Raw genomic sequence first — 19,546 nt, 5'->3', positions numbered from 1 at the left:
TGTCTATTTGTCGAAGAGCATTGTATATCTGATTTGTGTCCAACTGTAGATAAAGTATATTATAGAGTCTTAGGACAATTTATAACCTCAATTAAATTATCTTTTTACATATTCTATTTGTTAATGATACCAATTGTCAATCAGAATACATTTATTGAGAAAATGTGTTCAGTCAAGCTGCATGTGACAAATGCAGTTCTACCGACTTCTCCCATAAAACCGATTGAGAGTAAAGTAATTCAGGAGAAAATGTGCTTGTTTGTTACTTCCCATTTATTTAGCTTTGCAATAGCCTCATTCAACCCACCTGAAGTCTTGCTAGCAGCATGAAACCCGAATTTCAAACTGGCCAGAAAAACCTCATCGCTTGAACAAGAAGTGTTTCAGTTAACATTCGCAGAGACTGTTCAGTTGATGACCACAACATGAAGCACTAAAATCTTCAAATATATTATTGAATGAAGAACATTGGCTGGATTCAGTGTCAAACATATAGTGCCTCATTCACTGTCTTCATCTGAACTGCTCTGGGATCGTTTTACACAAGTTCTACGGTATGTAACAATGACCTGACAACTGACCAAGAACACAAAACCAAAAATATTTTTGTTAAAACTATCACATTATGTTACACTAAAATAACAAATCGTGTAGGTCCTGCTTTTCATAAGAATGATTTAAAATAGTTTAGCTGCTCTTAAAGATCCTTTAGAAAAATCTTAGTGAAACCTGAATGAATTCAAATAAAGCAAAGGCAGAAACCATGCCAGTGGTCACTATATTAAACAACTCCACACTAACCCAATAAATATAACACAATAAAAGCACTTGAATATAAGCAAAACATCAAATATGAAGTGAAAAAATGCCATTCATGCTCTTTTCATGTATGCACCCAAACTGAAGCCTTCGTTCGATGAGGCACTATTGTACGATTTCACATTGGCATATGTTGTTCGGTAACACTTTCCTATCTTATAAGGTTAAATAAACACGAGCTTTGACATTCTCAGACTCATTAACAGTTACATTCAGAGTGATGTTTTCACAGTCTATGCGCATTTAAGAACGTGATGCGTGATGACACTATTGCTGTTAGTGCTGGACTGGCACTGATGACATCACCGACGGGTCCTGCAGCCTCTCTGATCCAGACAGAGGCAGAGGAGAGGCACAATCCGTCTCTCCGCCGAATCTCCCTGGGAAACGGTGGCCCGCTCGCATTTTACCGCATCTTGTAGTCATGGGAGATGGCTGCATCGCAGAGCTGTCCTTTGAAATCCAGCTCAAAGGTGAAGTCCAAGTCACGCTGAAAGAAATCAAAATTGGCTGCTTCAGTACTTTTTTTTTTTTTTTAATCATGTTTCTTTTTTTCTAAACCAGTGGTTTTCAATCAGAGGCCCGGGACCCACTAGGGGGCATCAGCACACTTCCAAGGGGGGCACAAGTTAGCTTAAAAAGCTAAAACGGCTAAAATGAAGATGTATTTCTTGGAAATGTATAAACTCTTGATTGGAATCAGAATAAATATAAATTTTTCTAATCATGTCAAATTATTCAAATATTTAATCTAGGAGTTGCTATTTGCTGGCTTTATGATTTAAAACGGGCAAAAATAAGACAATACAAGGCCAGCTAAATTTAATGCCAAAGCTATTAAAAAAAAATAAAAAATCCGTTAATCCGTTATACGCTTTTAATCCGTTATACTCTGAGAAAATCTAAAAGTGTAATATCTAGACCTAAAACAAATCATGGGAATTAAGAACCCCCCCCCCCAAAAAAAGACAGAAATTCGTAAAAAATATATATATTGCTCCAGTTATGTCCAAGTCTAAATTATTTTGAGTAGAAATTGCTATTTTCAAGATGGCTTAAAATGATTTAAAATGAGACAAAACAAGCTAGATTTACAGCTATTTTTATTTAGTATAATACATTATTTTGTATGAGAAAATCTAAAAGTGTGATTTCTAGACCTAAATTCATGGCATTTAATAAAACCTAAAACAAGCAAAAAAAAACAAAAAAAAATCTATGGAAAATTTGAAATAAATACATATTTCTTATGTGTATTTCTTATATTAATTCCTTATATGAGGAAATGTAAAAAGTGTAAATTCTAGACCTGAAAACGTTATTAATCAAATTATTAGTCAATTAGTAAAATCTAAAAAAGTCTTTGAAAAAATAGTATTAAATATATATATTTTCTAGATATTATAAGTTCTAAGTAGAAATTGGTATGTGTGAATAAAATATAATTTTAAATCCTGTAATCACAAACAACTAGAAAAATCTTATTAACAGTATAAACCCTGAATAACATTCAGTTCGGAAAATTCTGGAATTTAAATTAATCATTAATAATTATTTAATTTAATTATTTTAATATATTGTCAAGTTTCTGTAAATTAATAAAAGTTGAATCTGCTTTAATCACAGCAAAAGTACCAGAAATATCTCGAGGGACCTTCAGATATTGTATTTGACAATGGGCAGCCTTGGATCAAATGTCAAATAGGTTGAGAACCACCGTTTTAAACGTTGGATTTCTCACCACCTCCATTTACAGCCTCACCTCGTTATTCTCGTTGGGCTTCACGGTGATGCTGCCCAGGATTTCCTCTCCTCTCCTCACCGTCAAGTAATCCTCCAGATAAAACACCGTCTGCTTCCAGTGAGTGCTGGGAGCGTCGGGGGCTTGAAGGGAATGTTAGACTCAGTTAGTACCAAATTTATTTGCAAGAGATAATAAGGTACAGAATAAGTGACGGTTGAACCTGTAGAGAATCCTGTCTTCTTGTGACACTTGGTGAACTCAATGTTGAAGTATGTGACGAGAGCATGAACATAGTCATTCCTCTGAATCTGCAGGCAGAAGGCCGAGGTGAACGTCAGATCCTCCGGCTTCACCGTATAGATATCCACCTCCTGAAAGCGACATGTCACGTCTCACTTTTTGGCGTACAGATTCTGTTATGTAGAGATTATGATTCTCCCACATACTAGAACTAACAGTCCTTTGATGATACTTCAGCTGTGATCTACAGTAAGCTTGAAGTGTAATGCCGTTTATGTCATATAGCCTTAACCCACACATCTCAACAGATCCAGTTTCAAAGACTTTATTGTTTGGATGTAGCCATATTGCTGCCTGTATAAGTAGAGGAGTTGGCACAAGCATCGGCCTTGGCGAACAAAGATCCTATTGCTCTTTGTGTTAACAACAGATCAGTAGCAGCATTGACCCTTTCATTCATTCAATTCAACCTTTTCATTTAGTACACCTCACAAAGAAGCCCAAATCATTCTCCTCTTCAAAGAGCGTGATCCCTCAGGTGATTCAGAGACGCGCTGAAAGCATGGCCTTCTCTTTCTTTCTCTTTCGTTCGTTCTTTTGCTTTTCATTTGCTGCCGGCTATCCAGCTTTCTCTCTGTACCCTACATTGTCTCTCTTTCTTTTACGGTCTTTACTGTCAAACAGACCACAAACTTGCTCGTGCAAAATAAGGTTTTTATTGCTCATAGTTTGATCTTTTAGAGCTCATGCAGCATTCTTAAATGAGACAAACTTAAATATTACATTTATTCCAGATGTTTGTCTGAAACAAAATGAGACAATTGTTGAAATAATGTAAAACTAAACCCATTTTAAACTTAAATTTTTTTATAAAAATTATTTAAAATTAGATTATATTTTTTGTAAATTTATCATCTTGAAAGTTCATAGAAAAATTTTGAATAAACATACATTAATTCTAGTTATGCCATTATAAAATATTTTATCTAGTATCTAGGAGAAACCGCTATTTGCAAACTGTCTTTATTTGTTTAAATGAGGCAAAACTATGCTGTAATAGCTAAATGAAGATGTATTTCTTATTTTAATATACTTTATGAGAAAATTTCAAAGTGTGATTTCTATTCCTGAAAAACTAATAAAATTAATATATAATATAACTTTTTCCAATTATGTTAGGTTCTAAAATATTTTAATACTTTTAATTTAAAGGTGTGATTTCTAGACCTAAAAAAGTATAAATTAGAAAACCTTTAGATTGTCATTTAAATTATTATATTATGAATTTAATCTCATTCCTGTTTAGGAGAAATAATTGATATTGTCAGGAATATGGACTGTCTGTGTGTTTTGCTCCCATTGACCTAGTTCCCTTCCAGGAACTTCGAGCTGCGTCGAAAACGCATATGGGAACGCCTTCAGCGTGACCAGGCTCTGAATATGATGTGTAATCAGTCAAACAAGGGCGAGGCGTCACGGGCGGGGTGACGTCACGACCAGGAAGCATATAAGCACGTGCGGCGGAGCCGGCTTCAGCTTTTTGTCATTCAGCGACGCGCTCTGTGTGTGTCAGTCTTATTTACTGTTGTTTGTCCTAGTTTTAAGTGGAAAGCATTCAGTATCATGCCAAAGCCAAGGGCAAGCTCAGGGGTGAAGCTTTCAGACCACGTTTTGAGTCGTGTGTGCATCCTTGCCCTCGCTATATCACGAGCGAGGACACACGCGATTTTTGCGTGGTCTGCCTGGGTGCGGAGCACGAAAAATCGGTCTCCGCACCCGGAGGGCTCTCTTCGAGAAGGGAGCCTTCGCGAGCTCCCCACGCGGTGCCGGTCCCGCTGCTGCCGAGGCAGAGCGGCGGCTGCACTCGTGGGGCTCGCAGGCTGATCTGGCTGGCGAGTGTGAGACAGGCATGTCCTTATCTCCTCCCGTATCCGCCAGATCTGGCGCCCCGTCTCTCGGTGTGGAAGCTGTCTCTTCCCCCGAGACGAGGGCTCAATGCTTCGTCTCTCTTCCTCTGAGGAGGTTGATATGCATACATAAACATATGTGACGAGCGTTCACGAGGTTTCGCCGCCTCTGTCACCCCAATATGATATAACTATGAGCTTTGTAAGCTGCAGTGTTTGCACAAGCATAAAATGAATAAAGCCGGTCCCGCTTCTGCCTTTAAATCAGAGAGAAAAAAAAGGCAGAGCGGCGGCTACGCTCGCGGGGCTTGCAGAGAAAAAAAAAGAGAAAAAGGCTGATCTGGCTGGCGAGAGTCAGACGGGCATGTCCCTATCTCCTCCCGCGCCTGATCTGGCGCCCCGTCTCTCGGTTCGGAAGCGGTCTCTTCCCCCGAGACGAGGGCTTGACGCTGCGTCCTCCGAGGAGGTTGATGTGACGAGCGTTGACGAGGTTTCGCCGCCTCTCTCGCCCCAGAGAGCTACTTCTACACAGGAGCCTTCCGTTTTCCCCGATCTCCTCACCGAGGTGTCGAGATCGCGGGTGAAATCTTTTCGTCCCGGCCATTCGTTCCCGCGGGAACTGAAAGAGCGCGGGTGTGCGGCGATGCCGCGGGTTGAACAGACGCTTGCGAGCTATCTGTCTCCCTCTACAGCATCGCCTTTGAAGGCTCCTGCTCTGCTTACAACATCTTTGGTGGGCAGAGGGTATGCGCGCTCTCTAAACTCAGGTGGCTGCTGGGCGGGCGGGCGGGCGCAGCCTCCTCTGCATACCAGCTCCTTGCGCAAAAGGTCCTGACGGGCGAGCCCCAGGACCGCGGAGGGCGACCCCTACTGGGGTGGAGTGGCTTGCACCGCGGCACTCGGTGACCACTTCACCTCGGTGCCCTCCAGGGACTTGTCTGCTGACCCTGCCGCTGTTCCAGGGCACAGCCGGTCCCAGCGAGCATATTTCTCAGGTTTGTCCGCCCGGCAGCGCGGAGCCGAGAAACTCGCCTCAGCCGCCAGATTACGCGTCTCATTCCGGTGCGCCGCATCGAGACAGCGGTCTGGCCGCTTCTCTGAACCCAGAGGTCAGTCTCGAGAGACTGATTCCCTTAGAAGATCATTGGGCAGCGAGCTGCCGAATGTGTCTCTTTGGGTCCTGCCTTGCAGGGTCTGGTTCGTTCAGAGGTCCTGACGCGTGAGCCCCAGGACTACGGAGGACGACCCCTACTGGGGTGGAGCGTCTTGCACCGGGGCACACGGTGACCGTCTCCCCTCGGTGCCCTCCAGGGACTTGTCTGCTGACCCTGCCGCTGTTCCAGGGCACAGCCGGTCCCAGCGAGTATATTTCTCAGGTTTGTCCGCCCGGCAGCGCGGAGCCGAGAAACTCGCCCCAGCAGCCAGGCCACGTGCCTCCTTCCTGTATGGTTCTCGGACCTGATATCTCTCCTCGACGGCACTCCGTGGGAAGTGCCCGTCAGGAGGGACCTCCTCTCACAGGCCGGGGGCACCGAGGTGCACCCTCGCCCGGAGTGATGGAAGCTGTTGGTGTGACCCCTGAGGGGGCACAGCTCATAGCTTCCGGTCTGTCAACCGAGGTTGTCGAGACCATCCTCCAATCCAGAGCTCCCTCTACGAGGAAACTGTACGCCTTGAAGTGGAGGCTCTTCACTTCTTGGTGCGGGGACCGCCAGCTCGACCCAGTCAACCTGTGCTCGTGAACAATGTTTATTTTTAGGAAACAACTGATGATGAGCTCGCTGTTATTCCCCTCCCTCCGTTACCTATAACCTGCCCATGTAACACGTGACGTACTACGTATCTGCTGCGCGCGGTGCGGCCACACTTTTTTTATTTTTTTTATTTTAGGCGCGGCCACCATACATTAGAGGACAACGAACAAACATGTCGACTGCTGTGCCATTCATCGTTAGCTTTGGATTTAAGGATAGATTATACAGTACACACTGTACTGTATACACACACACACACACACACACACACACTCACTTGGATATGTGGTTTACGTGACTCTCCATAGGCGTAATGGTTTTACTAATGTACCAACTGTATAATCTATCCTTAAATCCAAAGCTAACGATGAATGGCACAGCAGTCGACATGTTTGTTCGTTGTCCTCTAAACACGTGGATGTATGCGTCTAGTGCGAGCACTAGACGCATACATCCACAGGTCCTCCCTGTGGAGAAAGCGGACCAGCTGCCCGTGTGCTATGGTCCGCCTAAGAGGGGTCTTCCTGCTACGAAGCCCTCCTCTTAGTAGGTGGATTGTGGGTGCCATGGCTTTGGCATACGAGGCCTCTGAGCTCCCCCCGCCGGTGGGAGTCAGAGCGCACTCAACCCGAGGTGTGGCGGCCTCCAAGGCCTTCTGGGCAGGTGTTCCATGCAGGACATCTGCAACGCAGCTGGGTGGTCCACGCCCCTGACTTTCGTTAGGTTCTATGACCTCGACATCCGAGCCACTCCCGGCTCCTCTGTCCTTTCGTCCTGACACCAGGCAGGGACTTGTCAGTCTGGCGGCATTGGTATCTCGTTCCCATATGCGTTTTCGACGCAGCTCGAAGTTCCTGGAAGGGAACGTCTCAGGTTACGTATGTAACCATGGTTCCCTGAAGGGAACGAGACGCTGCGTCGCGTTGCCACACTTCCGGCATCCCTGCCAGCGCTTGCTTCATGACTTGAAGCTGAAGCCGGCTCCGCCGCACGTGCTTATATGCTTCCTGGTCGTGACGTCACCCCGCCCGTGACGCCTCGCCCTTGTTTGACTGATTACACATCATATTCAGAGCCTGGTCACGCTGAAGGCGTTCCCATATGCGTTTTCGACGCAGCGTCTCGTTCCCTTCAGGGAACCATGGTTACATATGTAACCTGAGACATTTTCCCTTGTGTGTGACGTGCCCATATTTGGTTTTCTTCCTGTTCCTGCTCCTAATGTGTTCATTGATTCTAGGTGTGTCTCATCAGTTTCCCTTGTTTAGTCATGTATTTAAAGTGGTGTCTGCCCCACGTTTCCTTGTCGGGTCTTGAATGTCAAGTTGTGCTACGTGTGTCTCCAGCCAGCCCTGTGTTACCCTTGGTTTGTTTATTAAAGACTGTTGATTGTGAGAATTCTCCTGTGTCTCCGCGTTCCTTGCTCCTTTGCTGCAATGCAGTAGCAGATCATGACTATTATATTATAATACATTATAAGTTTATTCTCATGTAGTAGAAATAATTGAGATACTAAAGAAATCTCATTTGTGATTTGTTTTGTTTTTTTTCCCTTCATACTGTATAGCATGAGACGCTTTATTACAACAAAATACATGCCTTCAAATTACCTACCTGAGGTTATTAGCATTATATCCCATGAGGACTCTGTTGGCTAATGATTCTGTTGGCTAATTTAAATGAATGATTGGTGTTTGTGCATGTGTTGAGATGAGCCCGTTACCACGCTGTCATCAGGCGCTCTTTACTGTGAATTATTCTGTTATGTAACACCCACACTACATGTGTTCCAAAGTAGCCTATTGCCCAGTACTATGATTCAGTTCAGATCTTGCTCATGTATACACACATACTGGTACCTTAATTAGGCAGGAGTTGGTCACGACTTGTTTAGGATCTACTATGTCCACCAGGGGCTCCATCATAGCGACGTTCCGAATGCATGTCATGTCAAAACCATAGACGTTTTCCCACCCTGCATGCATAGAGAAAATATATTTTTAAGACTTTTTTTAAAACTCTGAAAAGTAGAATATCTGTCTGGCTGTGTCTGGTCGTCCCTAAAATAGACTCCTGCCTCCTCTGTCTCTGGCAGCATTTGATTCTATCCCCTCACATGAGCGTTAGGCTGAGGCCAATCTCACACTTCCATCCAAAACAAGAAGGAGGGAGAAAAAGCAAACCTCTTGCTGCGGGGGAGTAATGGAACCCAACAGGAATTTTTCCTAGTGTTTTTCTTTTTTTTCTTTTTTTTTTAAGCTAAATAAAAGTGAGGGATACAAAATGAGACACTGATCAAGCCACATTGCAGAACGAGAAAGAGATATGATACAGTATTAAATGATCATTTGATACAGTACCTGTTGACTCTTGGCAGTGTGTGTGTGTGTGTGTGTGTGTGTGTGTGTGTGTGTGAGAGAGAGTACTCACAATGGATTTTGAAGTCTTTGTATTGCCGATCCTCAATGGCAACCACGTACAATGTCGCTCTGTCTGGAAACATGAAACCACCAGGTTTCTGAAAAATGACAGGAAAGAAAATCTACAGATATCACATCTGAAAAAGATGAATGGGTATTTGAAGTATGCCCAATTTATTTTTGTATTTTTAAATTAGAATTTGATAAGTCATAAAATGATAGGTCATAAATAAAAGGACACAAAACACAATATAATATAATATGGATTATATAATACAATATGGAATCCACTTTAATTATTAAAATTCTCTAAAATCAATAAATGTAATATGATATTTTTTAAATTAGAATTTTTAAAAGGTTAAATATTAGTAGTATAAATAATAGGTCATAAGGTCAAAACACTATAGTATAAAACAAAATAATGTAAAATAATATAATAATATTGTAGTAATTATAAAAAATATTATTTTAAAATCTTTTAAATAGTAATTCAATGTAATATTATATCTATTATACTATCTAAATGAAATAATCTATAATTATTATCTAAAATCTTTAAAGTTATTAAAATGTTTAATATATTATCATTATAAATAATGAGGTCATAAAGCAATATAATATAATAATTATCTAAATTACATGGAAGTTTATTATTAATATCTAATATTTTAAATGGTTTTAGATTATATCTTGTCACACTACAGGACACTGCTGAAACAACCTCATTAAACATTTTAATCTGCAAAAACGCGTTCTTGGCATATGTGTGATTATATTCCTATTATTCCAGTGACTTCACATCCTTCTGTCTTTTCCTTCCTGTTCAATGCACCATAAAAATAACCCTAGGGTGAAACAATGCCCTGGCACTAACACAATGGTTCCATAAAAATGTCTAACAAGCCACTTGTCCTCTGGACCATATTGTCATTCAGTGACAGACATTCATCAGCAGCCCAATGACTAGCCACTCATTCCCATTATAAATGATCATTTTCAGCATGGACACATGCTTCACATTCTAATTAGTCACATAACCTTGGCCTTGAGACGGCCAACACACACACAGACACTGACCAGCCATTTATCCCTGGCGTAGATGACCGTATTGAGCATAGACTCGTAGAAAAGACAGTAGCCCATCCACTCTGAAATAATGATGTCCACCTGATCCACCGGCAGCTCCGTCTCCTCCACCTTCCCTTTAATGATGGTGATAACTGCAAAATGAAAGAATGTAAAAATGCAAGAATGTAATTGGATGAGCTTATTTGTTCTATTTAATGTACAATTAAATATATTTTATTTTAAAATATATTTGTAACAAAGTGATAATTTTAGGTACAACAAAATTTCCAGTTTTGCTTTATTCATTCCTAATGGATAAAATCAAGTCTCGCCCCGCATTTCTTGTTTTACTCATAAATGTGTCAATATAATGTAATATTTAATAATTATTATAATTAATATTGAACCTAGATAATCTATAATTATTATGTAAAGTCTTTTAAATAGTTTTTACATTAAATATTATTGGTAGTATAAATACATATATAATACAACACATAATATAATATATGATATCTAAATTAGATAATCTATATTTATAATCTAAACGGATGAGCTGACTTCAGTTTAATTTACAATTAAATTTGAAATATTTATATAGTAAATACTATTATTATTGAGTGTATTTGCATATTAAATACAATTTATATTGTATTCGAAATCATTATTTATAACAATTTAGTTTTTTTCCTAATGGATCAAAATAAGTCTTACCCCACATTTATTGCTTCACTCATAAATGTCACATTACTGAAATCAAATGGGTTACAAACCCAGTGTTTAGTCATAAAAAATAATAACCATAAAGAGAATAAAAAGCTATGTTTGATTGATGGGTTTTTCATGGTTTTCTCTCTTTCTCTCTCTCTGCCTTTTTTCCCATCCTCACCATTTTTCCCAATTTGCAAAAGGCAAGCTGCCAATGTCCAGCTACCATGTTTGTATGTGCATGCGTGTGTGTGTGTGTGTGTGTGTGTGTGTGTGTGTGTGTGCAGCAGCGACTCTCTAATGCTGACTCAGGCTTCTCACTCGCCTGCTGCTCTCCAGTGTTAATGAGAGCTGCTGTGGACAACTAAACAACAACAACTGCCATCACAGCACAACAGGAGAGTGTCAGCTACAGGAAGTGACTATGCTGCTTCCTGTGTCATGGAACTCCACTTGCCAGCAAGAAAAAGTATGACTCCTCTATTCCACACATGAATGCAGATCAGACCTAAACACTGTGCTGTGTCCGAGCAGCGGATTCTAAATCTTACCATTATCCAGGTGATTTGACTTGATGATTTTCTCAGAATACTCTGATATACTGGAACATTCAATCTATAAAAAAAGATAATTAGCTTAATTATATTAGCATAACTATCAATGTATTTACATTGTTCTTAATGTAGTTGTAACTTCTGCAAATGAACCATATTCATTCCAGCAGACTCAAGCCAGTTTTTCATGTATAACTTGAGATTTTATCGGATTCAGGTTTATATTTAAAGAAAAAAAAATGAATTATTATAAATATTTTGTGGAATATACTATTTGTATCGATCTGCTTGTCTTTGAACACTCCAGACTGACTGTCAATCTGTGTGTTAGTGGCAATGATGTTTCATTGGTTCTTTTTGCAAATTACATTGTTCTGCCAGTAGGTGGCGACAAGTGACTGTGTTTATGTGCCAGTCAACGATTCATTCATTCAACCAATTCATTTTGCAGTCTTTATGCATCAGTCATTGAATCATTTACTCAACTAATTCATTCAAAACCACTGATTTACTCTAGAATTAAACAAATGGCTACTCTCTTTATGCATGAGTCATTGAACCTTTCACTCAACCGATTTGTTCAAAACTACTGATTCATTCAGGAACGAAACAAGTGGCTACTCTCTTTATGCATGAGTCATTTAATCATTCACTTAACCGATTTGTTCAAAACCACTGTTATATTCAAAAGAACATCACTTTTGTGTTGCTGGGAGATTAAATTTCAGACTCTTCTTTTGTTTGTTTGGAATTGTTTTTGTTGGCAGAGCAAAAATAGACAAAGCAACTGGTGATATTTTGTCTAAACCACAGTAATGATGTTGTTCTGGATATCAGCACAGCCATCTACTCCAGTTTGCTGCTTGTATTCTGCATATTACATATGCATATTATTCCCATTCTCTTGCATTTGCTTTGTTGTGTAATCAAGCCATTATTTTCTGCTGGAACAGTCTCATTCTTGCTTACCCTAAGCCTAAGTGTGTTTAACAGAAAATTAACAGAAAAAAACAAAAATGGATAAATGTTATCATTATCTGCCAAATGCATTATCTGCATTTTTTTTTTTTTTTTTTACCTTTTAAACATCTATGAACCTGTTAACCCTTTCTGCTTATATGTATTTGTGTTCTGGACAGAATCAGAGACCTCTTTTGCTTAGTGTGGCATAGAAAAGATGAAACCGCAACTAAAACTGGACATAGTGGGTGGATCAGTAGAGTGTTATCTAACTACAGACCAGAAGCACAGTGAGGGTACTGATATTATCAGCATGCTCTCCCACTCTGTCTCTCCCAATATACATAGATAAAGTTTGTGAGTATAAAAATAAAAAAAAAGACTAAGATCTGCAGAAATGCCTGCACGTTGCCCTCTAACTCAAAGCTATTTTACAGAACAGCATACACACTTGTAATGAGTAATTTGAGTTCTCACCCCATATACATGCTTGGCTCCTGCCTTGGCAGCAAACATGGAGAGGATTCCGGTTCCGCTGCCCACATCTAGAACTATCTTATCTTTAAAAATGTGTTTATTGTGGTACATGGAGTTCCTATAGGTCAGCGTCCTCACCTCATCCTTTAGCATTTCCTATTGAGAGGAAGAAAAAAACAACTTTAGTTTTAAATTAGATTTTGTTGAACTTATCGTTAATGTTTGTACATTACAACTACCTTACCAGCCCCAAAATATGTGATCGGTAGTGTATAGCTGTACATATTTTACTGGTGCAGTTTTGAGAATTTGAGTCCATGACTTTTATCCCTCGTTTCCGTACCTTTTCTCTTGGACTGGGCTATGGAGGACAATATATAGGACACAAAGCACAGTATCTCCAGGATTCTTTTTATAGAGACAGGTCTCCATTTAGCCTGCTGGGATTAACTGATACACATCTTTCCAACCACCCCCTCCCTCCGCTCTAATTCTCTCTCCTTTTCTTTCTCCCTTTCTCCATCTCGCTATCTTACTCTCGTCCTTCTTTTTTCTGATATCAAGAAATGTTCTTTTATCTTCAGACAGATCCAATTTGACCCTTATGCTTTACTTGCGCTGGTATCAAAAGTGTGCTCTATCAGTTATTAAATAGTTTCAGTGACGTATTTAAGTTCTTAAGATTGGCTGCTTGTGATAAAAGTTCTAAAGCAGAAACAACTTCCTGATATTTTTCCTTCCTTAAAGCAATAGAGATGAACAATGTAAAAACACAGTTTCATCTTAGACTTGCATACTTCATCATACTTGATTGTAAAATTGGACTCTGGTTACCTCATGAATACCAAAGTGGGCATAAGAGTCAAAGTAGTAGTCTCTTGATGTCATCTCCTCCGGGTTGAGTAGCTTGGCCATCTTGCCTCGGCCAGGACAGGCAGAAAGCGAGGAGACGTGTGGTGTGTGTGGGGGGTGAGGAACATGATGAACGGATGTCACTGGCTTTGGTAGTGGAGATGGTTGCAAGGACTGGGATGAGTGGGCATTGGAAATGCGCTGCTGCTGATGCTGCTGTTGCTGTTGCTGCTGCTGGCGCTGCTGGTCAAGACAATAGTATAACAATAGACTCACTGTCCTACATTACCACTTATTGGTTTAATAAGTATGTTTTTGCATTTGGCAGACAGTTTTATCTAAAACAACTCTTACTCCTACTTCAATCAGTTCTTGCACACCTTGGGAATTAAAGCCATGACCTTGGTGTTGTTAACACTATGACCTACTGTTTGAGCTATGACGCATTATGATATTTAGTTTTATGTCATTAGATGCACAGTTATTTAGTCATTTTTGTCAGTTTATTTTCTGCAAATTTTGATGTGATAAATTAAGAAAATGTCAAAAAGCAATTGAAAAAAGAAGGCACTGTGGCATTTTTTCTGCAAATGTTTAAGTTAGATTTTTTTTCAATGTGTCTTTCCATGTGATTGATAGATAGATAGATAGATAGATAGATAGATAGATAGATAGATAGATAGATAGATAGATAGATAGATAGATAGATAGATAGATAGATAGATAGAAACAAATTTAAAAAAATGAAGTTTGTATGAATGAATAAATAATGTGGAGAACAATTAACATGGACAAAAAGCATTGAGGCTGTATTTTCTGCAAGATTTTTTCAAGGTTTTTGCAAGGTTTTTTTTTTTCATGTGATTGATAAACATGCCAAAAAGCAATTAAAAAGTAGACAGTTTTGTAAATGCATGTGTGAAAAACAATCAATGAAACAAATGGATTAAAGGCACTGAGGCACCTTTTTCTGCAAATAATTAAAAAAAGTTCGATTTTTTTTTCATGCAATAAATAGAGTGAGTGAAAAAAAAGAAAGGATAAATAAAAACTGAGAAAAAAAAACAGTTGTAGAAGTACGTGTTGAAAAACAATTAACAAAGCAGATGGACGGAAGACACTGAAACACTTGATGTTTTTTCACCTTGTGGTTTTTCTTCACCTTGCCATTCAGGGCTTGTGTTATTTAGTGACCTATTAACAACGTCAACATTAAAATCAGGTATGCAAAGGTGAATATGCTAATGAGCTGGGGAGGGGGAGGGGACAAAATACTGCAGCACCAAGGACAGCGCTCAGCCGTCTCGCGATGACCCAGTAGACTACATAAAAGAGCAATGACTGCTCAATTCAACAAGCACACGACCAACTTTATCGTTAAACTGTATCGTTTAGGTACGAATTATAGACTAATCTGTTGCGGTCGAGATTCCAGATAACATCTTGCATCTGATGTCCGCCTGCTTAATCTTTACGCAACCAATACGCGCAACATAAATATTCATATAAACCTCAATATTTAGCGTTCGGTGTGGTCTGTGTGATCGCTTTCAGGACGTTGTCCTGGGAAATCGGACGAGTTCTGCTCAGCTCGGTTCACTGGGGTTTTTATCCTGCATAGTCTTCACACATCACCGGACCCTGATTTGTATGACCTCCAAACCAGCGCGTCATTTTACGCAATCGTTCACTTAAACACATAGGGAGCGACTAGAATTAATCTCACGCGATTTAGAAGTAGATATATGAATGTCTGGACGAGCATTGCTGGATTATAGATGATTTAAGGAATCTTTGACTTACCTCCGAGCTCTCCGCCTCCGCCATCTTTCTCCGCAGGAGCAGGCACCGCGATGAGTGCCTCAGTCCCATACGAGCCTACGGGATCCGGATTAACACGATAAGAACAAGTGTTGTCACTAAATGTCCTAGAAAAGTTTTAAAATGTACTGCAATGAGCACTACTATATTAGCGCTTTAAAACGACCCATTTGTTAATTCGCACAGCTGTGTTTAATAAACAATAAATGCCTAAATAGAAACGAATACTGAAATTGCCATAAAGACTTCTTGGATAGTCCCTCAACTCCATGATTCCGACTCCTACTGAAAGCCAATCGTGCAAAAGTTCTTCCACATGTTCTAAGCGCCACTTGGAGACCAGTTGAGCCCCGACGCGTCAGCATCCACATCACCTGCCGCTGCGCATCGCCGCGCTACACAGAGTCTGACAGTCTAGAATGCATCTTTTATTTCGGTTTAACATGATGATCCATTATTTTTCAGTTCTTAACATGTCATCGAAGCCTAGCTGCCCACTTCGTGGCGTTGCGGTCAGTCAAGTTCGTCTGGATCGCGCTGAAAGTTGGAGTTGAAAGACTGCTGACTGAACTCGAGCGCAGCCAGTGCAGAACTGGAGCGATATCAGTAGCTGAATTAGTGCCTCCCACACAAGTATCGCACCTTCACTTTCTCAAAATAAAGGACACAAGACCGAGTACATTTTAGTCCATTTCAAGGCTGAACCATGTACTTTTTTATTTACAGAGGCTTTTATTCTAAGCAATTGCATTGCATTCAATGTACAGCCTACATCTTATCAGTTCATTCCCTGGGATTCAAACTCATGACCTTGGCATTTCTAAGGTCATACAGGTCTTCTGTGGACCTTTAAATCTTTCAAAAACTATAGCAGTAGTGAAATATCAGGTTGATAATTTCCAGATTGTGAGAATCTCCTTTCCTAAATTTCCTTTCAACAAAATTTCAGTTTAATATAATAAATAAAATGTTCATAAAATGTATATTGCATTTCATGTTGGGTATCCCAGCGACCCCATATATATATATATATATATATAAAATATATTTAAAAAAAGAACTAAATGCAATGAACTTTTAAGACTTTAGAATGCTAATCTTGGGAACTGATGAACAAAATTTTAAAATTTTTATTTTCAATATTCTTATTTGAATGTGCTCCATGAAAAATACTGCATATGTTTTTGGTCTCAGAGACCCCATATACAGTATACCTATATACCATATAACATACATACATATATGTGTAACCAGGGTTATTATAGTTAACCAAAACGAAAATGTCATTATCTGAAACAAAATGAACATAAAACAAAATAAAATATATATATTTTTATTTCAGCTAGTTGTCAAAGCCACATTTTTATTTTCCTTAAACTTGATGTACTAAAATAACTAAAAATTAAATAAAAACTATATAGACTTTTTTTTTTTTACTTAAAGTATACATAAGCTGAAATAAAATAAAATCTTTTTAAAAACATATTTGTCAAAGCAACATTTCTCATTTTCATTTGGTTTAATTCAATGAATTTAATTTACAGTAGTTGCTAAAATATCTAAAACTGAAGTAAAATTAATAAAATCTATATGGACATTTAAAAAACAGTAGGCCTAATAAAAAATGACACATTTACATAAAAATTACTAAAACTGACTGAAACTCTCTCTCTCTCTCTCTCTCTCTCTAAATTATAATAGTATCTCAATGATGCTAAAATAACACTGAATGCAATTTAATGCAAATGCTTATATTTTTATTATTGTATCTTTCACCGTTGTGCTTTTGCTGGCTTCACATTTCAGATAGGTTAAATAGAGATTATTGTTTAAATTATTCTCATTATGCATATATAATTAGACATCCATTGATTTATGGTAATGCATTTAATTAGTTTTAGACTGCAGCACAAGGCCGCCCCCATAAAAATATATATATTTTCACAAAAACTTTATTCTTTGCATTTATTTATGGTTAGCACAGAAGAAATTTTACCAGAAGCTGTTGTCTGTGCCAATCTATGCTCACAGTGGAGCGAGTTCACAAGTGTCTGTATACACAGAGAGGTGTGGGATTCTAGATTCGGAGTCGAACGGTGGCCCCCTCGTTGTTTTTACATGCCACCCACTCATCTGCTTGTGTAATTCCTGGAGCTAATGTGGGAGGCAGTCCTGGCCAGAACATATACTCTTTCTCTTTCTGTCACACACACAACCATACATTTTACATCAATGAGTTTAAAGATCAATATCCTCTCCAAATATCCAAAAACGTGGAATTAGCAATGAAAATTACATTTTCTTAGTACTGAAAATGTCAACACAATAAACAAACTCAATCAGTGCTGGTTTCAGAGCACTCCCGGTAATGGAGCTCATGGTGTGATCTACTAGACTGAAATAAAGGTACGCTCTATTGTATCCTGCTGAGAGGACTTCCAACACATGGGCTGCTCATGTATAACACTGAAGGACGGATGCCCACGCATGCTGAGTAATACCACACACTCGCACACAGCAGCACAACACCATACACTGTCAATCACACACACACACACACACACACACATACATACACACACGCACTCACTCATGCACGCTTAAAACATATTCAGGAGAAAATGTGGGCAGCGAACAGCAAAACACTAATTATTTTCTGAATTTCCAGAAGCCTGTCGCTCTTTTTCTGGCATTGAGACTGTTTGTGTCAAGTAAGTATACCCTTGAATCGCACATATTTTTTTCTTTCAGTTGTGTTATTTCGCTCTTAAAGGAATAATCCACCCAAAAATTTAAATTTGTTGAAAATGTACCCTCAGGCTGTTTGTTTCTTCATCTGAACAGATTTGGAGAATTTTGACATTACATCACTTGCTCACCAATGGATCTTTTGCAGTGAATGGGTGCCGTCAGAATGAGAGTCCAAACAGCTGATAAAAATATTTCAGTAATCCACAAATAATGGAAGTTAACCATGAACTGATTGTTTGTACTAAACAAATCCATAATTAAGATGTTTTTTAACTTAAAACCATTGCTTCCAACTAAAATCTGTCTATAATATTGCTTTCTCTCATGAAAAAAATAATCTCTTCTGAATCAGGAGAGAAATATGCACAGAGCAAGCACCATTTACAAACCAAAACAAGTCTATATATGTCTCTCTCTCTCTCTCTCTCTCTCTCTCTCTATATATATATATATATATATATATACACATATTTTGGTGGATTTTGATGTGAGAGCACAACAGGGGATATACTTTTTCACTGGTGGAAATATTATTATGGATTATTGACTGTATTTTGGTCAGAAGTGATGGTATGCCTTGATGGATTTGTTTCTTACAAACATGCAGCTTGTTGCTAATGTTGATCACTTGTGGATTATTGTGACAGCTGTTTGGACTCTCATTCTGACGGCACCCATTCACTGCAGAGGATTCATTGTTGAGCAAGTGATGTAATGCTACATTTCTCCAAATCTCTTCTGATGAAGAAACAAACTCATCTACATCTTGAATGGCCGGTGTGTGTGTGCATTTTCAGCAAATTTTTATTTTTGGGTGAACTATTCCTTTAAAAAATGACCAAACAGTTTGTTTTTTGGTTGTATGTCTTTATCTGTGTGTTGAAAAGGTTCTGAAACAGCAGGATTGTCCTTGGCCTTGTTGTCGGTCTGCTAAATGAAAGCCTTTTCTGAGACTTGATGGAGGAAGTGTGTGCGTGCACATTTCTGATATGTGAGTCAGTAGGTTTCTTTTGTCCTTTTCACTATACTGAGGGCCGTTTTCATGTGTCCATTCACACACACACAAACTCCTGCCGTCCGCCATGAAGGTGCCATTTAATAGCTTAGAACTGAGGACGGCATGAGGACACAACGATAAAATAACAGAGGAGCAGCAGACAAAACCAGACAGAACCAGGTGGGAATCACAATGAGACAAATTCAAAAGGATAAACATCAGTTCAATAGGCTGAGCTCCTTTTCAAAGTTCTCTGTCATCTGCTGCATTGTTAATGTCATCCTTTCTTGCCATCTTCTCGGTGTTTGTATGTTTGTTGTCCCTCGTGTCACCGCTAGTACTTGGATTTCCATCTGATTTGACTCCCAGAATGAAAACTTTGCAGTCTATTGTCGATCAACCGACGTTTTATCAGGAAAAACAGATAGAAGATGCAGAACTCTAATCTCAAATTCAATGCGCTTTAGTTTG

At 39.2% G+C, this 19,546-nt stretch overlaps 1 protein-coding gene across 1 annotated transcript; it reads right to left on the bottom strand.

The window, feature by feature from the left end:
• Positions 1–135: 135 nt before the first annotated feature.
• Positions 136–15,378, bottom strand: LOC306858530 (protein arginine N-methyltransferase 8-B; the record flags this gene model as incomplete). Its single annotated transcript, XM_079399098.1, has 10 exons — positions 136–1,309; positions 2,582–2,703; positions 2,784–2,934; positions 8,324–8,439; positions 8,895–8,982; positions 9,965–10,107; positions 11,215–11,278; positions 12,655–12,810; positions 13,489–13,746; positions 15,310–15,378. 10 exons carry the CDS (start codon positions 15,376–15,378, stop codon positions 1,226–1,228), a joined length of 1,251 nt encoding a protein of 416 aa, XP_079255224.1. The 3' UTR covers positions 136–1,225.
• Positions 15,379–19,546: the final 4,168 nt, after the last annotated feature.

The sequence above is a fragment of the Barbus barbus genome, assembly GCF_936440315.1.
Source record: "Barbus barbus genome assembly, chromosome: 39".
NCBI classification, from domain to species: domain Eukaryota; kingdom Metazoa; phylum Chordata; class Actinopteri; order Cypriniformes; family Cyprinidae; genus Barbus; species Barbus barbus.
The sequence above is the reverse complement of the archived record's forward strand: the minus strand, read 5'-3'. Positions and strand labels throughout refer to the sequence as shown.